Below are 16,929 nucleotides of genomic sequence, written 5' to 3' on the forward strand. Positions count from 1 at the left end.
TTGGCTGCACAGCCAGGGCAGAGTCTGGAGCACAGCACATGCTGAAGGACGGGAGGGGGTTCCTGGAGATGTTCAGGTGTTCAGGCACGTGATGGCTCTTTCCATGGGAAAAGATGAACAGTGTCCTGGTTCCTTCCACACTGGACAATGTGAGACCGTACACCAAAAATCAGTTTCCATGAACTATTGCAGAGCAAGAGAGGGCTTCAAACAGGGCGTGTTGTGTCCTAGATCATGGAATCACAGAATGGAAAGGACCTTAAAGATTGTCCAGTTCCAACCCCCTGCCATGGGCAGGGACACCTCCTACTATCCCAGGCTGCTCTAACCTGACCTTGGACACTTCCAGGGATGGGGCAGCCACAGCTGCTCTGGGCAACCTGTGCCAGGGCCTCCCCTCATTGGAAAAAACACCACCCTTTGTTTTGTGTTGGGGATCCCACAAAAGTTCCTTCTATCTCTGTGCTCATGTCTAGACATGTGGATGTGGTACTTGGTTAGTGTTGGCCTTGGCAGAGCTGAGGGAACAGTCTGTCTGGGCTTGGTGAACTTGGAAGGCTCTTCCAAGCCAAAGGATTCCGTGATTTGATGTAACTCAACTCCTCCGGGCATCGCAACAAAGTTTGAGCTGAAGGGACTTAGTCAGGGAAAGAGGATTTTCTTCACCAAAAAATGCAGCTGAAACACAAGACCTTTGGGAAGCTTTAGGGAACTGTTGTTTTTAATATGATCCTGCAAGTGTAGCCGGGCTGGGAGGTGACTGTGGGGAGCGCTGACAAAGGAGATGCTGGAAGAGGCAAGTGGGATCCTGCCAGGTATGGCTTTTAGAAAGAGCTGTTCGGTTCAGCCTGTGGAGATCCAAGGGCGGGGGACCTGGGGGGTTTGAGGAGGGTTGGGTGTGTCCATGCTGAAGTCATGAGCTCATCAGCCCTCTCGAGTTGTTTGCATATGGACAAATGTGTTTATACACACACAACACTTCCCCCAGAGGGATTTTGGAGCCTAACCCATCACTTCCTCATGTCCTCCTGTCTTGTCTCTCTTCCCCCTGCCTGGCTCTGCTCTGGCTCTCTCTGACCCCCAAGGTCTATGGGTGTCCCTTCTTCCCTCACACAACAAAAAATGGGAGCACATAGTGAAGGTGAAGAGCATTAAAAATAAATATTTAACCCTTCCTTTCCCTTCAGACACCGTTGCTACATCAGCCTGTGACAAGGCTGCAGGCTCACACCATGCACAGATCCTTCCTTGCCCACAGACCCATTTTCTCAATTACAAAAAAAAGTTCCCCCCTCTCCCCCCCTTTTCTTAAGCCTTTAAAAGCAGGAGGTGAAGGCAAAAAAAAGAGGTATTTTTAACAGGAGGGAACAGAAGGCAGACAATGTCTCCACGTGATAAAATTTTATTACAAAATATGAGATGGATTAATAGTTGCAGGGGAGTTTGGCAGGGGAGAAGGAGTTCTGTGACAAACACAGCATCACCAGGGAAATAAATCATCCTCCCAAGTTCTCCAGGGCCCCAGTTTTTTCACATTGCGTTCATCTTGCACAGTAAAGGATCACCTTCAATCCACAGCCCCACGAAGCCACACAGCACTTTTTTTGCCTATTTACAGAGATTTTCTCCCCATTATCATCCAGAGACCAGGCCCCACCTCCCGGCCTTCCATCAGCTCCTTGGAAAGCTTTTCTGAAGTCCCTGTCACCCCAGTGTCCCGTGGGATCGGGAATGGAGGCTGGGAGGTGGGGCCACAAGGCTCCACCAGCATCACTCCCCGTCCTTTCCCCAAAAAACAGCCGCCCTTAGCCATGAAAATGCCATTAAATGCCCTAGAATGACATGAAAGGCAAACCTAAAGCTGCCCAGTTCTGTACATATAAAAACAGAGAAATAAAAGCCAAGGCTTGCTGTGGTTTTCCTCTTTAAAAAAAATACAAAAAAAGCCAAGTGTTGCCTTTGCATAGTCAAGCATTTGCATGGCAGCACTTTGCATACACAGCAGTGGGGCTGGGCTGGGCTGGGGTGTTAAGACACTTCTTCCTCTGCCCCCTCCCCCATCAAATTAAAAAAAAAATATATATATATTTATATATACACACAGAGAGTCTGGGTGAGAACAAGGAGGTGCATTTTTTTTTTTTCTGTAGCAAAAAAAAATGAGATTATCAGGAAAATTATTTAAAATTTCAAGCTGCCTATTGGTTGGTTTGGTCTTTAGCCAGCTGGTTTTGGAGCCCACTCAGAATCACAGCAGAGGTTTCCTTCTCCAAAAAGCAGAGGGGGGCAAAGAGACCCCTCTGCGAGGGCCAGGGGTTGGGGTGACCCCCCGACAGCCGGGGGACCCCCCACCCTGTGCTTTGGCTCAGGTCTTGAGGAGGTTCAACCGCAAAAGGTGCACCAAAAAACCCTCTTGGAGTGTGGAGGTTGGGATTGCAGCCATGGAGCTCCTGGGGGATGTGGGGACACAGGTTGCCCGTGCCAGGGCTCATCCACGGAGGGCTGAGAGGTGCCAGCAGAGGGGGGAGAGCCCAGCAGGTCCCAGCATGGCCATGGGGGGTCCCCACCAGCCCCACCGAGCCAGCCTGAGGTTCCTGGAGTCACCCAGAGCCTCCTGGAGACCCAGGTGGGGACTGGCTGAGGCATCTCCACACTGTGCTGAAATTCCTTTGGGATGAGCTCATCCCAGTTGCTCCACCACTGCTCTCCAAGGGACTTTTCCATCATCAGAGAGGTGGAAAAGCCCCCATCCCTGGGGCTCTCCAGATCCACATCCCAGGCACAAGGCAAGAGGTGAAACTGTCCCCTGTGGTTTTACCTTAGCTGGGACGGGGTGGCACTGCAGGTCCAACCTCCCAGGCCAGCTCAGGCCACAAGAAGGAGCCCAGGTCACAGTGGCAAGGTCACAGTGGCAAGGTCCTGCCCTGTGCCCTGGAGAGGAGCCAGAGCCCACAGCCAATAAGGGACATGGCAAACCAGCCCCTTGGCCCCACAACCAGCCAATCCTCATGAAGCTGCCACGACAAGCCATGGAAGAGTTGGAAAAAGGATTGAAAAAAGGACTTGGAGGTCCATCCACACAGTCAGCTGGGTGTAAGCCAGGCCCTCCAAACTTCACTTGAGCTCAGTGTCAAGAGGCTGCTGATGTCAGACCTTCTAGCCCTGGTGCTGAGGGCTGGAAAGCCCTTCCCATGCACCACTGGAAAAGCCACCTGAGCCACCTCCAGCAATTCCTTGGCCTGACATTCCCACCCTGCTGGAGAGCCAAACAGCCACCCCAAGGGCCCATGGCAGTGCTGGGCCATCAGCCCCGGGCACATCACCCCCCCAAAGCCTACACCACACCACAGAACCCCCAAATCCCTCCTGCCCTCCTCTCCTGCTGCAGGTGCCACTCAGCTTGGTTTATCCATGGAAAAGCATGAGCAGGACCCCAAGGGCGGGTTGCGGCTCCCGAGCAGTTTGACACCAGTAGAGAGGAGTGGCCTCCAAATTCCCACCACTCAAAGATGCCCCAGTTCAGCGTGGCCTCTCATCCCACACTGCAGACACACATCAGGCCGTGGGGCACCAAAATTTGTTCAAGGAGAAATAAAAGAGGAGGAGGGTGTGGGGAAATCAATATTCAGTTGGACACACCGGGCCCATTATTTGTTCTTGATTTATTTATGACCCACACAGCTGCTATTGGAACTGGCAGGGCCTGGCTCTTGTCTTGCCCAAATTTAACCCCTGGTAGGCTTTGGAGAGCAGGTGATGTGCCCCACGTGTCATGGCACCCCACAGCAAGGGGGGAAGGTGCTCACGGAGCTTGAGGTGGTGAACCTGTGAGGTAGGTAATGTGATTACAATCTGAACAGGAGAATTCATTGGAATTAGTTTCAAAGATATGTTTTTTTTCTATTTTTTTCCCCATCTGAGTGGGGTGAAATGGCAACAGCACAGGCCTGGTGTGATTGGTGATCACAGTCCTTGTGTGTGCCTTCTGGAGAAAGGCACCACCGGTGTCTTCTGGGAAACCAGACTTTCATCAGCGGCATTTTGGGTGGCTTCAAACCCATGCTGGTCCTCCCAGAGACACCTGAAGTCAAAATTTATCTTGGAAGCAGAAATGCTAAGGACACAACCAAAACACCTCGCCAAGCAGGACCGGTCTTTGCTGAGCTGAGTCGCTGCCAGGAAACCACAGCTGGGCTCAACAGGACACAGGTGGTGCTTCTGTCACCTGCTTTTGTGCTGTCCCTTACTTGAAGGCACATCAGGTGAGTATGTCAGAGGTCTTCTTCTTTTATGCCCCCACAGAGACTGGGATTGTCAGCCCAAACAACCCTAGGCACGTGCTCCTGTTCTCACACGACAGAGGTGCCACCTCCATGGTCACACCATGGGGCAAAGTGTCACAGCCATGGCCATGCCAAGGGACAAGGTGCCGTATCACACCATGGGGGAAGGTGCCACATCCATGGTCACACCACGGGAGAGTGTGTCACATCCACAGCCATGCCATGGGGCAGTCCAAGAGGGTCCAAGCTTCCAACCCGTCACAACCCTCCTGGGCCTCACCAAAGGCACCATCCTGGAAGGAGTAAAAAACCATCCCAAAGAACTTGAGGAACAAAGGACAGTTGCTCCTGAGTGACAAATAAATAGCAGGTTTGCCGGAAGAAAGCCCTTTGGAATCCAAGATCCATTGGCCCAGTGGCACTGGGAGCCTCGTCAGGAGATCAGTCTGTAATTAGAACTGATCGTAAATGAGTTGTTTGGGGTTTTGAATTTCTTTTAAAACCAGAAAGAATCGGGGACAGGCCTGGCAGGGGGATCACCCACCATCCCTGCCCTGCCAGTTGATCACAGCGTGGGTTTGTTCCTATGTACAGCACGAGGGGAGGCCCCTCAGAGGAAAAAAGAGTTCCAGCTGCTCTTGGAGAAGTGTGGGAAGGAGGCAGCTCCTAGTTCTGGTGCCTCTTCATATGCAGGGCCAGGTGGTCGGAGCGGGAGAAGCAGCGGCCGCAGGCGAGGCACTTGAAGGGCTTGGCCCCCGTGTGCTTCCGATAGTGCCGGGTGAGCTCGTCAGAGCGGGCGAAGCGCCAGTCACAGCCCTCCCAGGTGCACTTGTAGGGCTTCTCACCTGCGGGGACAGTCACAGGTCACGGGTACAGCCTCCCAGAAACCCACCCTGGCCCCTGGGAGTTGCTCAACTTCCTTGGGAGGACCACGAGGGCACCCTGGCACTGCCAGGGCTTGCCCGGAGTCACCAAGGCATTGGGAGCTGCTGAGCTGCAGCACCCACCTCTTGTCCCTCTTCACCCCACTCCCACTTTGCTTTTCAGGCTTGTTTTCTAGGACTGCTCATGTTCTTGGTGGATTTTGGAGCGTTTCTGGCTTTAAAAAAAAACAACTGAGTTTGTTGGGTTTTCGAAATAAAAAGTCAGGAGTTCCTAAGGAAGGTGTTGCTGCTCCTACAGGTGGTAGGGTGCATAAGGAGGAAGACAGGGGTTACAGCACCTACATTTTTTTGAGCCCACCACCCAGTGGTGATGGCTGCCCCATGGCTGGAAGTGTTCAAGGATGGGCCTTGGAGCAACCTGGTCTAGTGGAAGGTGTCCCTAAAGTCCGAGCTGACCTTTAGAGATCCCTCCCAACCCACACCACTCCTTGATTCCATAATCCGAGAACGTAGCCCAGTTGCTTCTGGCAACTTGAGGGTTCCTGTCTCACCAAAACAGAGATCAGAAGAGTCTTCCATCCACTGCCAACATTTGCTGGCACCAAAATGGGTGAGGAATTAAAATTTTGCCTTTTCCCCTGGGGAACACTCCATCTTCCTCTCCCAAATGCCCATTACAGGTGACATGAGGTGTGAGGGGTGACCTTGGCTGGCCACCAGGTGCCCACCAAGCTGCTCTACTGCTCAGCAGCAGGGGGAGGGAGAAAATAAGCTAGAAAAAAACCCTTTGTGGGTCAAGATAAATGGAGTTTGATGGTGGAGAACATTTTCTCCAGGCTGAGCCCCCTTGCAGCTCCCTCAGAAGTTCTTGTGCTCCATTCCCTTCCCTGGACACGCTCCAGCCCTTCAATGTCTCTCTGCCTCCAAGTTCACCTGGGAGTAGCTCTGTACACAACACATTGTGTTTTTTCCTCAGGGTGATGTAATGCCTCTGCCCTCCCCTCCCTCCCACACCTATTTTCCCCAACTGAAATTCATTCAATCACGCAACTCCCCAGGCAGCTGGGGGCTGGGCTGGAAAAGCCCGTGGCCGCTTCCAACCGCCTGCGTGCCCAGGTTGTGGAGCTGAACCCTGGCTGCAGCCCTCTCCACGCAAGGGTGTGGCACTCTCAAATATTAGTGCTCGCTCTTAACAGCCTGAACAAGCAGGCAGAGTTCAGGGAATGTGCTGACTTTCCCGACCTCAAATATTTACCGTTTCCTCAGCCAATTGCCGCACTCTCCATCGCAGCACAGCGCACGTACGCCCGCGCCCGGCGTGCACAGGCATGTGTGCCCCGCTCTCACAGCTCCCCACGGAGCAGCTCTCCCTCCCCACGGCCCCTGGACCTCACACAGCCAGGGGATCAGCCAGTGGATCGTGTTGGAAGGCACCTCAAAGCTTGTCTTGTGTCCCACGGGCAGGGGCACCTTCCGCTAGCTGAGGCTCCTTCCGAACCGACCTGGAGCACTTCCAGGGCTGGGGAAGGGGCAGGGGCACCTTCCAAGCTGGCCTTGAACACTTCCAGAGGTGAAGAAGGGTCAGGGGCACCTTCCACTAGACCAGGCTCATTCCAAGCTGGCCTTGAACACTTCCAGGGGTGGGGAAGCCACATTTGGGCAGGAAAGTGAAAACACTGGGCTACAGCAAGATCTACAGGGCCTTGCCTGCAGCTGTGAAACCTGGAGGAGACAGGTCACCAGCACCACTTCCTGCTCCTCAAAAAACCCCTGGAGGCTGAACCACGGGGAGAAGGGAGGTGTATTTTTTATGGTTCAGGGAAATACAGGATTTGCAGAGGGTTTACCAGCAGTTGGCTGGGTGTTTCATGGGATCTGGGGGTGCCTCAGCGTGCCAAGACAAAGGTGGGATTCACCCCGTGCAGCCCAGACATTGTCCCCACCAGGTCACCTGGCTGGGTCAGCCCCACCGAGGCCCTTTGGTTGCAAACAATACCAGGTTGATCTCCAGGATGGAAACCATTGTCCCAGGAGCTGGCTCCATCTCCCAGGACAGCACGGCAGGGCAGGCTCAAACAAAGGGCCCGAGCGGGCATTCCCGGCCCCCAGGGAGGCGGGAGAGCAGCCCCGGGTTAGATATTTAATCTCACAATGGCTCCCAGGAAATGAATGGTGTCTCCAGGAGAGGGACACAGGCCAGCCCACAGCAAAACCACAAGGAAAGATCTCAGAGATCAGGTACTTCTCAGCCCGGGCAGGGAATGGGGAGAAAGGACATGATTAACCCTTCGGGTGATGGAGCTGAGGTGGCATCAGGCAGGAGCTGGGATGGGTTCTGTCACTGCAGCTCCAGTGAGGTGAAAGCCTCAAAAGCAAAACATGAGGCTCAAAATATTGGATGCAGAAACTCTGAGCCTGCCTGTGTCTGGATTCCCTTCTTTTTACTTGCTCCACACCACCAAAAGTTCTCTTAACTACTCAGATCATCTCCCTCACCTCTGTTCCCTTCCCTCTTAGGGTAAGTGAAGAGGAAGGAGGCAAACACACAGGGATTTCCAGCCCAATTACTGGGAAACCAGGAAAACCCACCACATTTCATTGGATTTAAAAACCACCCAAGTTTTCCTGGACACTTCTTTATATTACCTAACTCAGGTGGGTCATGGAGCTCTGAAGAGAAGGGGAAAAGAGAGATTTCATTTTAAAGCAGAGCCCTGTGACAAAGGCCTGTCACCACCCAGCTCTGGGAGCAGGGACAACATCCTTCCTGTTCCTTTCTGTGCTGTTCTCCAGCCCACTCTTACCCAGATCCTGCCAAAAAAATACTGTACCTCACACACACAAAGAAAAATTCTTTGCTGGAGTGTTCGAGGGGGCTGATAAGGGGAGAAGGGAAGGGAGCCAAGAGCAGGAAGCGATTCCCAGCCACGGGATGGGGTTTGGTCGTTGTTCATAAAAAAGAAAAGTGAACTCTGGGCCAGCTTAATTGCTTTCTGTAAAGATCAGCCCTTCTATAAAAGAGATTTATGAGGGCACTGATGGTTCCTGGTCTACCAGGGGATCTGATAAAGTTTCAGGTATAATAAATGCCTTAATGAGGGGACCTGGGCTTGAATGCACAAGTGGCACCGAGGGGAGCGGGCTGTGGTGGGAGCTGCTCTGGGCTGGGCACCCTGTTTGCACCAGCGAGGGCACCCCTGCCCTGGGAAGGAGGGCACAGCCCTCTGTGCGTGGATTTGGAGCCCTTCTGGAGGAGGGTTGGGAGTGATGCACCGCTGGCAGCTGCTGAGGGGACACGAGTGGTCAGTGTAAACAGGGAGACACGAGGGGTCCCTTCCCTTCCTTGGGAGTCACAGGGGTGCTGACAAAAAAGAGACAGCCCTTGTCTCTTCAGAGGTCCTGGGCATGCAACACAGGCCTTCACACAATCCTTCTGCAGGAGAAGCAGGATCAGATCTGGGGAGGATCTGGGAGATCTCAAAGGAAGAGTAACAGAGGATCCCAGAATCCCAGACTGGGTTGGGTTGGAAGGACCTTGTAGCCCATCCAGTGCAACCCCCTGCCATGGGCAGGGACACCTTCCACTCCCCCAGGTTGCTTCAAGTCCCATCCAACCTGGCCTTGGACACTTCCAGGGATCCAGAGGCAGCCACAGCTTCTCTGGGCAACCTTTGCCAGGGCCTGCCCACCCTCACAGGGAAGGATTCCTTCCCAATATCCCATCTAAACCTGCCCTGTTTTTGGGGGGTTTGAGGGAATCTCTTCCAAACCATTGACTTGAGAGCCTTCCAGAGCTCTCCTGCAGACCATTCCAGCAGAAGGCAAGCAAGCACCCACAGCAGTGTGTGTCCTGTAAAATCCACCCATAAAAGCCAGCACAACCCCCAGAGTTTTTCCAGCATTAACAGCAACAGACCTGTCTGTGCTCCTTATCCCAACAACCACCAGATGCTCAGTGACATTCTCAGCACCACCAGCAGGACAGGGAAGGAGCACAGGCAGCATTTCCAGGTGCTGTGCTGCTCTTACCTGTGTGAGTCCTCTGATGTGCCTTCAGGTGGGAGCTCTTGGTATAAACTTTGGAGCAGCCTGTAAGAACAGGAAAAAACCCCACAATTTCCTCATGAGAAATGGGCCCTTCCTCAAACAATCCCTGATATTTGAGGTGAGGGACAGAGCTGGGTAATGCAAATAAGTCTGGCTGTACTACTTGGGATCAGCATGAACTAAAGAGCATTTGCTTTCTCAGACAGGCCTTTACATCATCTTTTGACATAATCCTGACACCCCTGGCCATTGTGCTGGCAATTAGAGGGGGAAGAATCAGGCACAAACATTCAAATCTCCAGTTCCTCCACCAGATCTTCCAGGCAGGGCGAAAACACTCAGTTCACCCCCATTTAGCTACTGGCTTTGTACTGCCCTTTGTCTCTCTGGATTCCAGACATAACTGATATCACTTTGCAAGGCTGGAGGGAAGGTGTATTTTGTAACAGTCCCAGCCCAAGCAGACGTGGTAAAAATGTTCCAGGCAGCAGGAAGCACCAGGTATGGTGCGGAGCCACTACTTGCCTTCCAAGACCAGAATAAAGCCAGTGGGAAGTGTTTTCAGAAGCTCAGCAATAACAGGTTTAATCAAAGAAAGGGTCTGACCGAAACACTGTGATCTGGGCAGAAGTTTCAACAACAGGTGTGTCAAAATGAGTCCTTAGTTCTTCTTTTCAGTCAGAGAGAGCTCAAGAGAGCCCCTCCTGCTGCCTTTCTGGCCCTGCTGCTTTGTGTTTTGACAAGCAGATTAAAAGATAAATTTGAATTGTTATCACCTGCATAACGCTCCCATTTTCCATTCCAGCATTCCCACCCAGCCTAAAGAAGCCTCTTGCCCCAGATCAGCCCTTGGTCCCATCCTGCTTAGGTGGTGGGAGGCCTCATCCCTCCTGGCCTGGGGGGCAAGGGTTGGTTACCCACTTCAGTTCTGCTTCTGGTGCTCTGAAGCCTCACACTTGGGAGAGAAATCATGGAATCACAGACTGGTTTGGGATGGGAGGGACCTTAAATCTCATCTGGTTCCATCCCCTGCCATGGGCAGGGACACCTTCCACCAGCCCAGGTTGCTCCAAGCCCCGTCCAACCTGGCCTTGGACACTTCCAGGGATCCAGGGGCAGCCACAGCTGATCTGGGCAACCTGTGCCAGGGCCTGCCCACCCTCCCAGCCCAGAATTCCTCCCCAACATCCCACCTAACTGGCAGTTTGAAGCCAATCCCCCTGTCCTGTCCCTCCAGGCCTTTGTCCAAATCCCTCTCCAGGACTCTTGGAGCCCCTTTAGGCCCTTGGAAGGTGCTGGATGGGGCTTTGCAAACACATCTCCCCCATTCATGCACTTCCAGGCGTGAATTCTCCGTGTCCCTTCCTGCCTCACACAGCCCATGGCAGTGAGAGCTGCTGCCCCTGCCAGAAGTCCTGCCTGGTCTCACCTCCAGCTGAACCTCAGAGTGAAGGCTCAGCCAGAGCCCAGCTCTGTCTCTGCACCTACACACCCCCAGACACCCAGGGTTTGTTCAGCACAGCTTGCTGAGGGGATTTTTTTGCACCACAGACCAAAATCCCGCTGAAAACAGGCTAGTTTTGCCTCGGTACTTTATCCTACAGGATGAGACTTCCTCAGAGCAGCAAGACAAGAACAAGGAGTCTGTCCCAGAGCAGGGCTCCACTTACACCCTTCAGATGGAAGGTACAAAGCAGCATGTGCTGTCAACCCCAAGAACACAGGGGCAGCTGCTGGCTCGGAAAATCCCTGATGTGCCTGTTGCCAGAGGGTGGGAAGGGGTAAGATCCTGGAGACAGGACCTGGACTAGGCAAAGCCTCTGGGCTGCCCTGCTCCAGCTGTTCCCATGCCACAGAAAGAGCACATAAATCTCCCAGGAGGCAGGTAGGAAATTACTTTCCTCAGTTCAAACACCCCCTTGGGGAAACTGTTTGCTAATCCACAACTGGTCAGCAGCTGGAGATCAGCCCAGGAAGTGGGAGGTGTGTGTCCCTGCCCTGGGAGTGGGGATTTTCAAGCCCTCATGCTGCTCTCACTGGGATATCTCACTTGGGGTTTGTTTCCCTCCTGTGTGCCATGGAACCCAAAAAAGGTTTGTGTCAGGAGGAACCTTCCACCCCCTGCCATGGGCAGGGACATCTGGCTTCTCCAACCTGGCCTTGAGCACTTCCAGGGATGAGGAATGAAGGAAGGAATGAGTGAATGTGAGTTTGCAGCTGCAGGTCCAGGGATCTCGGCCAGCTCCACCTGCCAAAGCACCACAGATGTCCATCATTAGATGGACACCTCAGGGGGTGGGAAGACACAGGGAACAGCTTCAGCTCTGGTCTGAACAAATTTCATATAATGAGGGTGGGCAGGCCCTGGCACAGGTTGCCCAGAGAAGCTGTGGCTGCCCCAGCCCTGGAAGTGTCCAAGGCCAGGTTGGACGGGGCTCGGAGCAACCTGGGCTGGTGGAAGGTGTCCCTGCCCATGGCAGGGGTGGAACTGAGTGACCTTTACGGTCCTTCCAACCCAACCCATTCCATGATTCCACTGAAATGCCCTTCCACACCACCCTGATGCAGGACATGAGGCCATGGAAGGACACGACATGGAGACCCTCAATTTCATTGCCTCTTTGGAAGAACTGGGCTACAGAGAGAGACCATCAGGGCTGCTTGTGGAAATGACTTCCTGGTTTTCCACCCTCTGAGAGCAGGAAAGGAAGAGTCAGTGAGAAAGGCAGTGTGATTGCACCTGCAGGTGTGATTTCATGGGGGATTATTCAAGACCAGAGCAAAAGAGGCAGCTGAGGAGCAGCTTTCCAGGAGCATCCCTGCGCTTTGCAGGAGCATCCCTGCCCCTCAGAGCCAGGCTTGCTTTTCCCAGAGCATTAAGAGGAGAGGGGAAGGGAGACAACAGGCACCAGATAGTGCAGGTGGGTGGGATCAACCTCTTCTACTCCCTCCCACTTCCCCAGGGCTCTCCACTGGACTCCACAGCTCCCTCCATCAGGCAAAGAGGATCTGAGATGAAAAAAGAGGCCCTAAGCAGCCCCCACCACCCTCAGGGTACCAAGAGACCCCCACAAAGGCAAGCCATGCACACACCTGGGTAGTCACAGTGGTGGATCCTCCTCTTCTCCAGCTCGGGGTTGTTGCGTCGGTTGTACTTGGGGGGCTGCATGACCAGGTGCCCCTGGGAGAGGGTCCCAACGCCATTGGGGACCGGGGGGACCTGGGACGACTGGACCAGCTTCAGTCCAAAAGTGGCTTCGTAGGACGGCGGGGGGGAGATGGTGTTGATGAGCTCAGGCTGGTTCTCTGGGCTGCCTGGCTGCGAGTTGGGGGGCGAGGGGGGCAGGGTCACCCCCGGGGCAGGGTAGAACTGCCCGGAGATGTTGAAGCTGCCCTGTCCCTGGGACACGTGTGGGTACTGCTTCAGCGGCCCTGCCGGCTGCACGGGCCGGTGCACACTGGCCATGGTGCTGCCCGTGGCCATGGTGACCCCGGCCAGGCAGTTGACGGCCGTGGTGCTGCAGGAGGACGTCAGGGTGGGGATGTCGGTGCCGCCGCTGCCCAGGGGCAGCTGGTAGAGCTGGGGCGGCTGGGGGGCAGCAGACAAGGGGACCTCCGAGGGCATCTCCTGCTTGATGAAGATGTTGTTGACGGCCACCGACTGGGGCATGCTGAAGACGCTGGTGAAGTCGGGCAGGGTCTGCGTGGGGCCGGGGGCGGATGAGCAGGGCTGGGCGAAGGCGGTGCCGGGCTCGGTTTTGATCTGCGGGAAGGACGCCGGGGGTTTGGGGGGCCGGTACAGCCCTGTGCGCAGGTGGGTCGTATCGGGCAGGATCACGTTGATGTTGACGCTGTAGGGGGTGGAGCTGGGCTTCTCCGTGGAGAAGAACTCGTCCACCACCGAGGCGCTCTCCCGACGGTACTTCTTGTCCGGCAGCATCGGGATGGGGAGCACCTCGCTGGAAAGGTACTTGTCCATCTCAGAGCGTGCCTGGGGGAACAAACATGGACAGGAGAACTTGGGAAGAGGAACCTGGGAAGAGGTTCCCTCTGCTTGAGGGGGGCAATGTCCAACAGGGATTTGAGGCAGCAGGAAATGGAGAGAGCGGCAGGAATGGCCCAGGAGCCACAGGCTGAGGTGATTTAGCTCAGTCTCTGACTCAGCCAGACTCCCCAGCAGTGAGTCACTGTCCTCTGCCCCACTTCCCTCTTCCATATCTCCACTGGTAACACAGAGGATGCAGTTAGGGGAGGAATTCAGCCTGATAAAGAGGAGCCACGCTCTGTGCACAAAGCTTTGGGCACACCAAGGAGAGACTGACTCTAGGAATGGGAGGAAAGCAGGTGTGCTCCAGCCATGCTCTCACACCTTGGGCAGGCTGGATCTGCAGCGCACCTTGGACATGCTGGCTCTGGTCTCCTTTAAACTCAGCAGCCTGAGATGGGTTTTATTCTGGGACAATGTCTTTAATTACCTGAGAAATTCTGGGACAGTATCTTTAATTAATTGAGAATAATTTGGGCCTAGAAGTCTAAGTGGTGTTGTTCAGTGCACTCTGAGCCTAAGATGAAAACCTCCAGGCACACTTACTGCCTTGGCAGGGTGACTCAGCCCTTGCCTAACCTTTGGCTTAGTCCTGCTTTTACAGAGCTGTTTTTGCAAGCCTGTGTCCTCCAAGCTAACAGGACCTCTGGCTCAGACAAGCAGGTTCCTTCCCCTCCTCGTTCCTGTCTGCTGTGGCATCCCACTGGATCCAGGCCCAATAACTCAGCAACCTGATGGAGCAATCCTCTAGGAAATTCATCCCCTGGCGTTGGATGACTCAAGTTTTGCTCTTTGTGGTTACAGACACCAGCTCTAAAGCTCCAGCCTTTAATTATGTGGTTATCCATGTGTCAAGCTCCTTGCAAAGCCCTCAGAGACTCATTCATATGTAGAGGAGCTGGCAGAACCACCAGGTTTCCCTGGCAGAGCCCTCAGTGCACTCCAGGACCGTCCACGCCCTGCCCAGGGTTGTACAGCCCTGAACTATGTCACCAGAGTGCCAGGGGCCAAAGTCAGCCCTGCCGCAACTCCACTGCTCATGACAAAGCTGGAGGGGGGCCAAGAGATTTCCTTGCCCTTTCCAGCAAAACAAATCACCCGGGATCCAACTCATTCCGAGGGCCTTTGCACCTCCGGGAGCACAACTGGTGGCGCTTGGCTGAGCTGGCATCTCCCCACGCACAGGGATGGGCACAAATGCACCTTCTCTGCACAAATACAGCCTCTTCTGCACAAATACAGCCTCTTCTCCTCTTCTCTGGCTCAGGGAAGCCAGACTGGGAAGGGCTACACTGCCCCAGAACAGAGTACACCACACTGGCACTGGGGTGTGGGCCCTATGGAATCATGGAATCCTTATGGTGGGAAAAGACCTCTAGGATCACTGAGTCCAACCATGACACATCCATCGTCATCCAGACCTGAAAATTCCCTCATTAAAGGAAGCTCAAACAACCCCTCACACACTCCAGAGAGGGAACCCCTGCTCAGGAGGATCTAAAGCCACTCATAGAGTCATAGAATGTCCTGAGATACAAGTGATCCATCAGGACCATCCAGTCCAACCCCTGGCCCTGCACAGACACCCCAACAATCCCCCCTGTCCCTCAGAGCGTTGTCTAAACCCTCCTGGAGCTCTGGCAGCCTTGGGGCTGTGCCCACTGCCCTGGGGAGCCTGTTCAGTGCCAACCACCCTCTGGGGGAAGAACCTTTCCCTGAGATCCAACCTGAGCCTGCCCTGACACAGCTCCAGCCATTCCCTGGTGTTCTGTCCCCAGAGATCAGCCCCTGCCCTCCCTTTTTACCCAAAGGCATCAGTGAGAGGCAGAGAAGGGATTTAATCCTCCCAGAGAGCTCCAGAGCCCTGATTTCCTCCCAGTGTCCAGCCTGGGTTCCTGCCCTAGGGAGAACTACTCCAAAGCTTTGGAGCTGAGCCCTGGGTGCTCCTCCCCCCAAGACTGGCAGGGTTCCCTGGGGAGTCAGCTCCAGGCAGTCCCAGTGGCTGTGGATGCCACACATACCTGAGCAGTGAAGGGCCCCACTGGCTGCTCGGGCAGGGAAGGTGCTGGATGCCTTTTACTTCCACACTTCTCTTATCTCTGAAATTTCACTTTCTCACCTCCAGTTCCCAAAGGAAGGTCTCCTCCCCACTCCTCCAGTGGGGCAGGTGGATAAACGTGGAAAGGTGTGGATCTTAGAGGTCCTTCCCAAACTAACTGGTTCTGTGCAGGGCCCTAATTTCAGATGCCAGAGGTGATCGTGAGCCAGAGCCCCCCTGCCCTCTGCCTGCCCTCCCCTCTGGTGTCAGTCTTTTCCCTCTTTTTCCACTAAAACCCAATTCCTCTTCTTTCCTTCAGGCTCCTGAGAAGGATGTTGAGGGGCAGGAGGGGGGTGTCACCAGTGGGGAGTACACCAGTCCTGCCTGTGTTTGCAGCCCCCCTGCTGTATCAGTGTGTGTGTGTGTGTGTGTGTGCAGGACCTGGACAGCAATGGAATTGTCCTATGGAATGCTCCACTATGTCTCAGTTCCCAGGAGCCCCAGAGTTCCAGCATCCTTCCAGGAGGGAGAATGTGGCTCTTGTTTGTGGCCCAGAAACACGAGGCAACCACGGACCCCCTGGCACTGCTCAGTCATGGGTGGCACCTCAAACCCCAAAGCACTTCCCAAGCAGAGCCCCATCCAAAACCAGGGCAGCTGAGGGAGCTGGGGGGGCTCAGCCTGGAGAAAAGGAGGTTCAGGGAGGACCTTCTGGCTCTGCAATCCCTGCCAGGAGGGGGGAGCCGGGGGGGGTCGGGCTCTGCTCCCAGGGAACAGGGACAGGAGGAGAGGGGACGGCCTCCAGCTGTGCCAGGGGAGGTTTAGGTGGGATACTGGGGAAAACTCCTTCCTGGAAAGGGCTGTCCAGCCCTGGCACAGCTGCCCAGGGCAGGGGTGGAGTCCCCATCCCTGGGGGGATTTGACAGCCCTGTGGATGTGGTACTTGAGGACAGGGGTCAGTTGGTGGCCTTGGCAGTGCTGGGGAAGGGTTGGACTCTATGGTCTTGGAAAACTTTTCCAAATTAAACAATTCCATGAATCTGTGAAGTCCTTGGGCCAGGGTGGGCACAGCAGGGGTGACCCAGTGCAGACATGTCTGTGTGGGGTCCCACTCCAGCCCCCTGAGCTCAGGTGCTCTGGCTGTCACTCAGGGCTCCTGTCATAGATGGAGGGAGGTGCCCTGGCCGGTGGTGGGGGCAGAAGGAGGGAGTGGAGGTGCCACCTTGTCCTCACAGTGGATCTGGGTGTCCTGCACTGGCTGGGTGGGGGCACATCCCAGCTCCTGGGACTTCAGTGGTTACTTACCAAGGGGAGCAGGAGGATGCAGGGGAGGAATGAGGGAAGGGACTCACCTCCAGAATGAGTGGTGGCATCCGCTGGTCCATCCTCATGGGGTGCAGCTGTGGGACACAGCACTGGGTTAGTGGGGTGCCCACCCTTCAGGGCCACCAGCCACCCCTGGCATGGAGGGCATTGCCCCCCACAGCCCCCACAGCCTCAGCCTGCCCACCCTGTGCCCAGTGTCTCCTCCCATTCCACACCCCATGGACGCAGCTGATGGTTGTCCACCATGGGTTGATGGTTGCCCACCAGGGGTTGGGACTTGCCTAAGGAGGAACAGTGAAGCCTCTT

The 16,929-nt window shown here is 54.8% G+C and overlaps 1 protein-coding gene across 4 annotated transcripts; it reads right to left on the minus strand.

The window, feature by feature from the left end:
• Positions 1-2,197: 2,197 nt before the first annotated feature.
• On the minus strand, positions 2,198-16,690 carry LOC114067336 (Krueppel-like factor 5). Of its 4 annotated transcripts, none has more exons than XM_027902662.1 (4): positions 16,650-16,690; positions 12,308-13,205; positions 9,197-9,256; positions 2,198-5,128 (listed from the first exon to the last, which is right to left on the minus strand). In XM_027902662.1, exons 1-4 carry the CDS (start codon positions 16,686-16,688, stop codon positions 4,950-4,952), a joined length of 1,176 nt encoding a protein of 391 aa, XP_027758463.1. In that variant the 5' UTR covers positions 16,689-16,690; the 3' UTR covers positions 2,198-4,949. The 4 variants fall into 4 exon arrangements, with proteins under 4 accessions (XP_027758463.1, XP_027758465.1, XP_027758466.1 ...); XM_027902664.1 differs by lacking the exon at positions 16,650-16,690 and adding an exon at positions 15,565-15,601 and having other exon boundaries at positions 12,308-13,216; XM_027902665.1 differs by lacking the exon at positions 16,650-16,690 and adding an exon at positions 15,281-15,376.
• Between the last annotated feature and the right edge of the window lie 239 nt (positions 16,691-16,929).

Source organism: Empidonax traillii, unplaced genomic scaffold (assembly GCF_003031625.1).
Source record: "Empidonax traillii isolate 1590-97213 ecotype Southwest subspecies unplaced genomic scaffold, ASM303162v1 scaffold902:size247835, whole genome shotgun sequence".
Classification (NCBI taxonomy): Eukaryota; Metazoa; Chordata; class Aves; order Passeriformes; family Tyrannidae; genus Empidonax; species Empidonax traillii.

Coding starts and splice junctions, on each gene's coding strand:
- LOC114067336 (XM_027902662.1), bottom strand. CDS start 16,688: ATGAGGATGGACCAGCGGATGCCACCACTCATTCTGGAG. Junction 13,206..16,649: donor TGCCACCACTCATTCTGGAG/GTGAGTCCCTTC, acceptor TTGTTCCCCCAG/GCACGCTCTGAGATGGACAA. Junction 5,129..9,196: donor ACATCAGAGGACTCACACAG/GTAAGAGCAGCA, acceptor CTGTCCCCGCAG/GTGAGAAGCCCTACAAGTGC.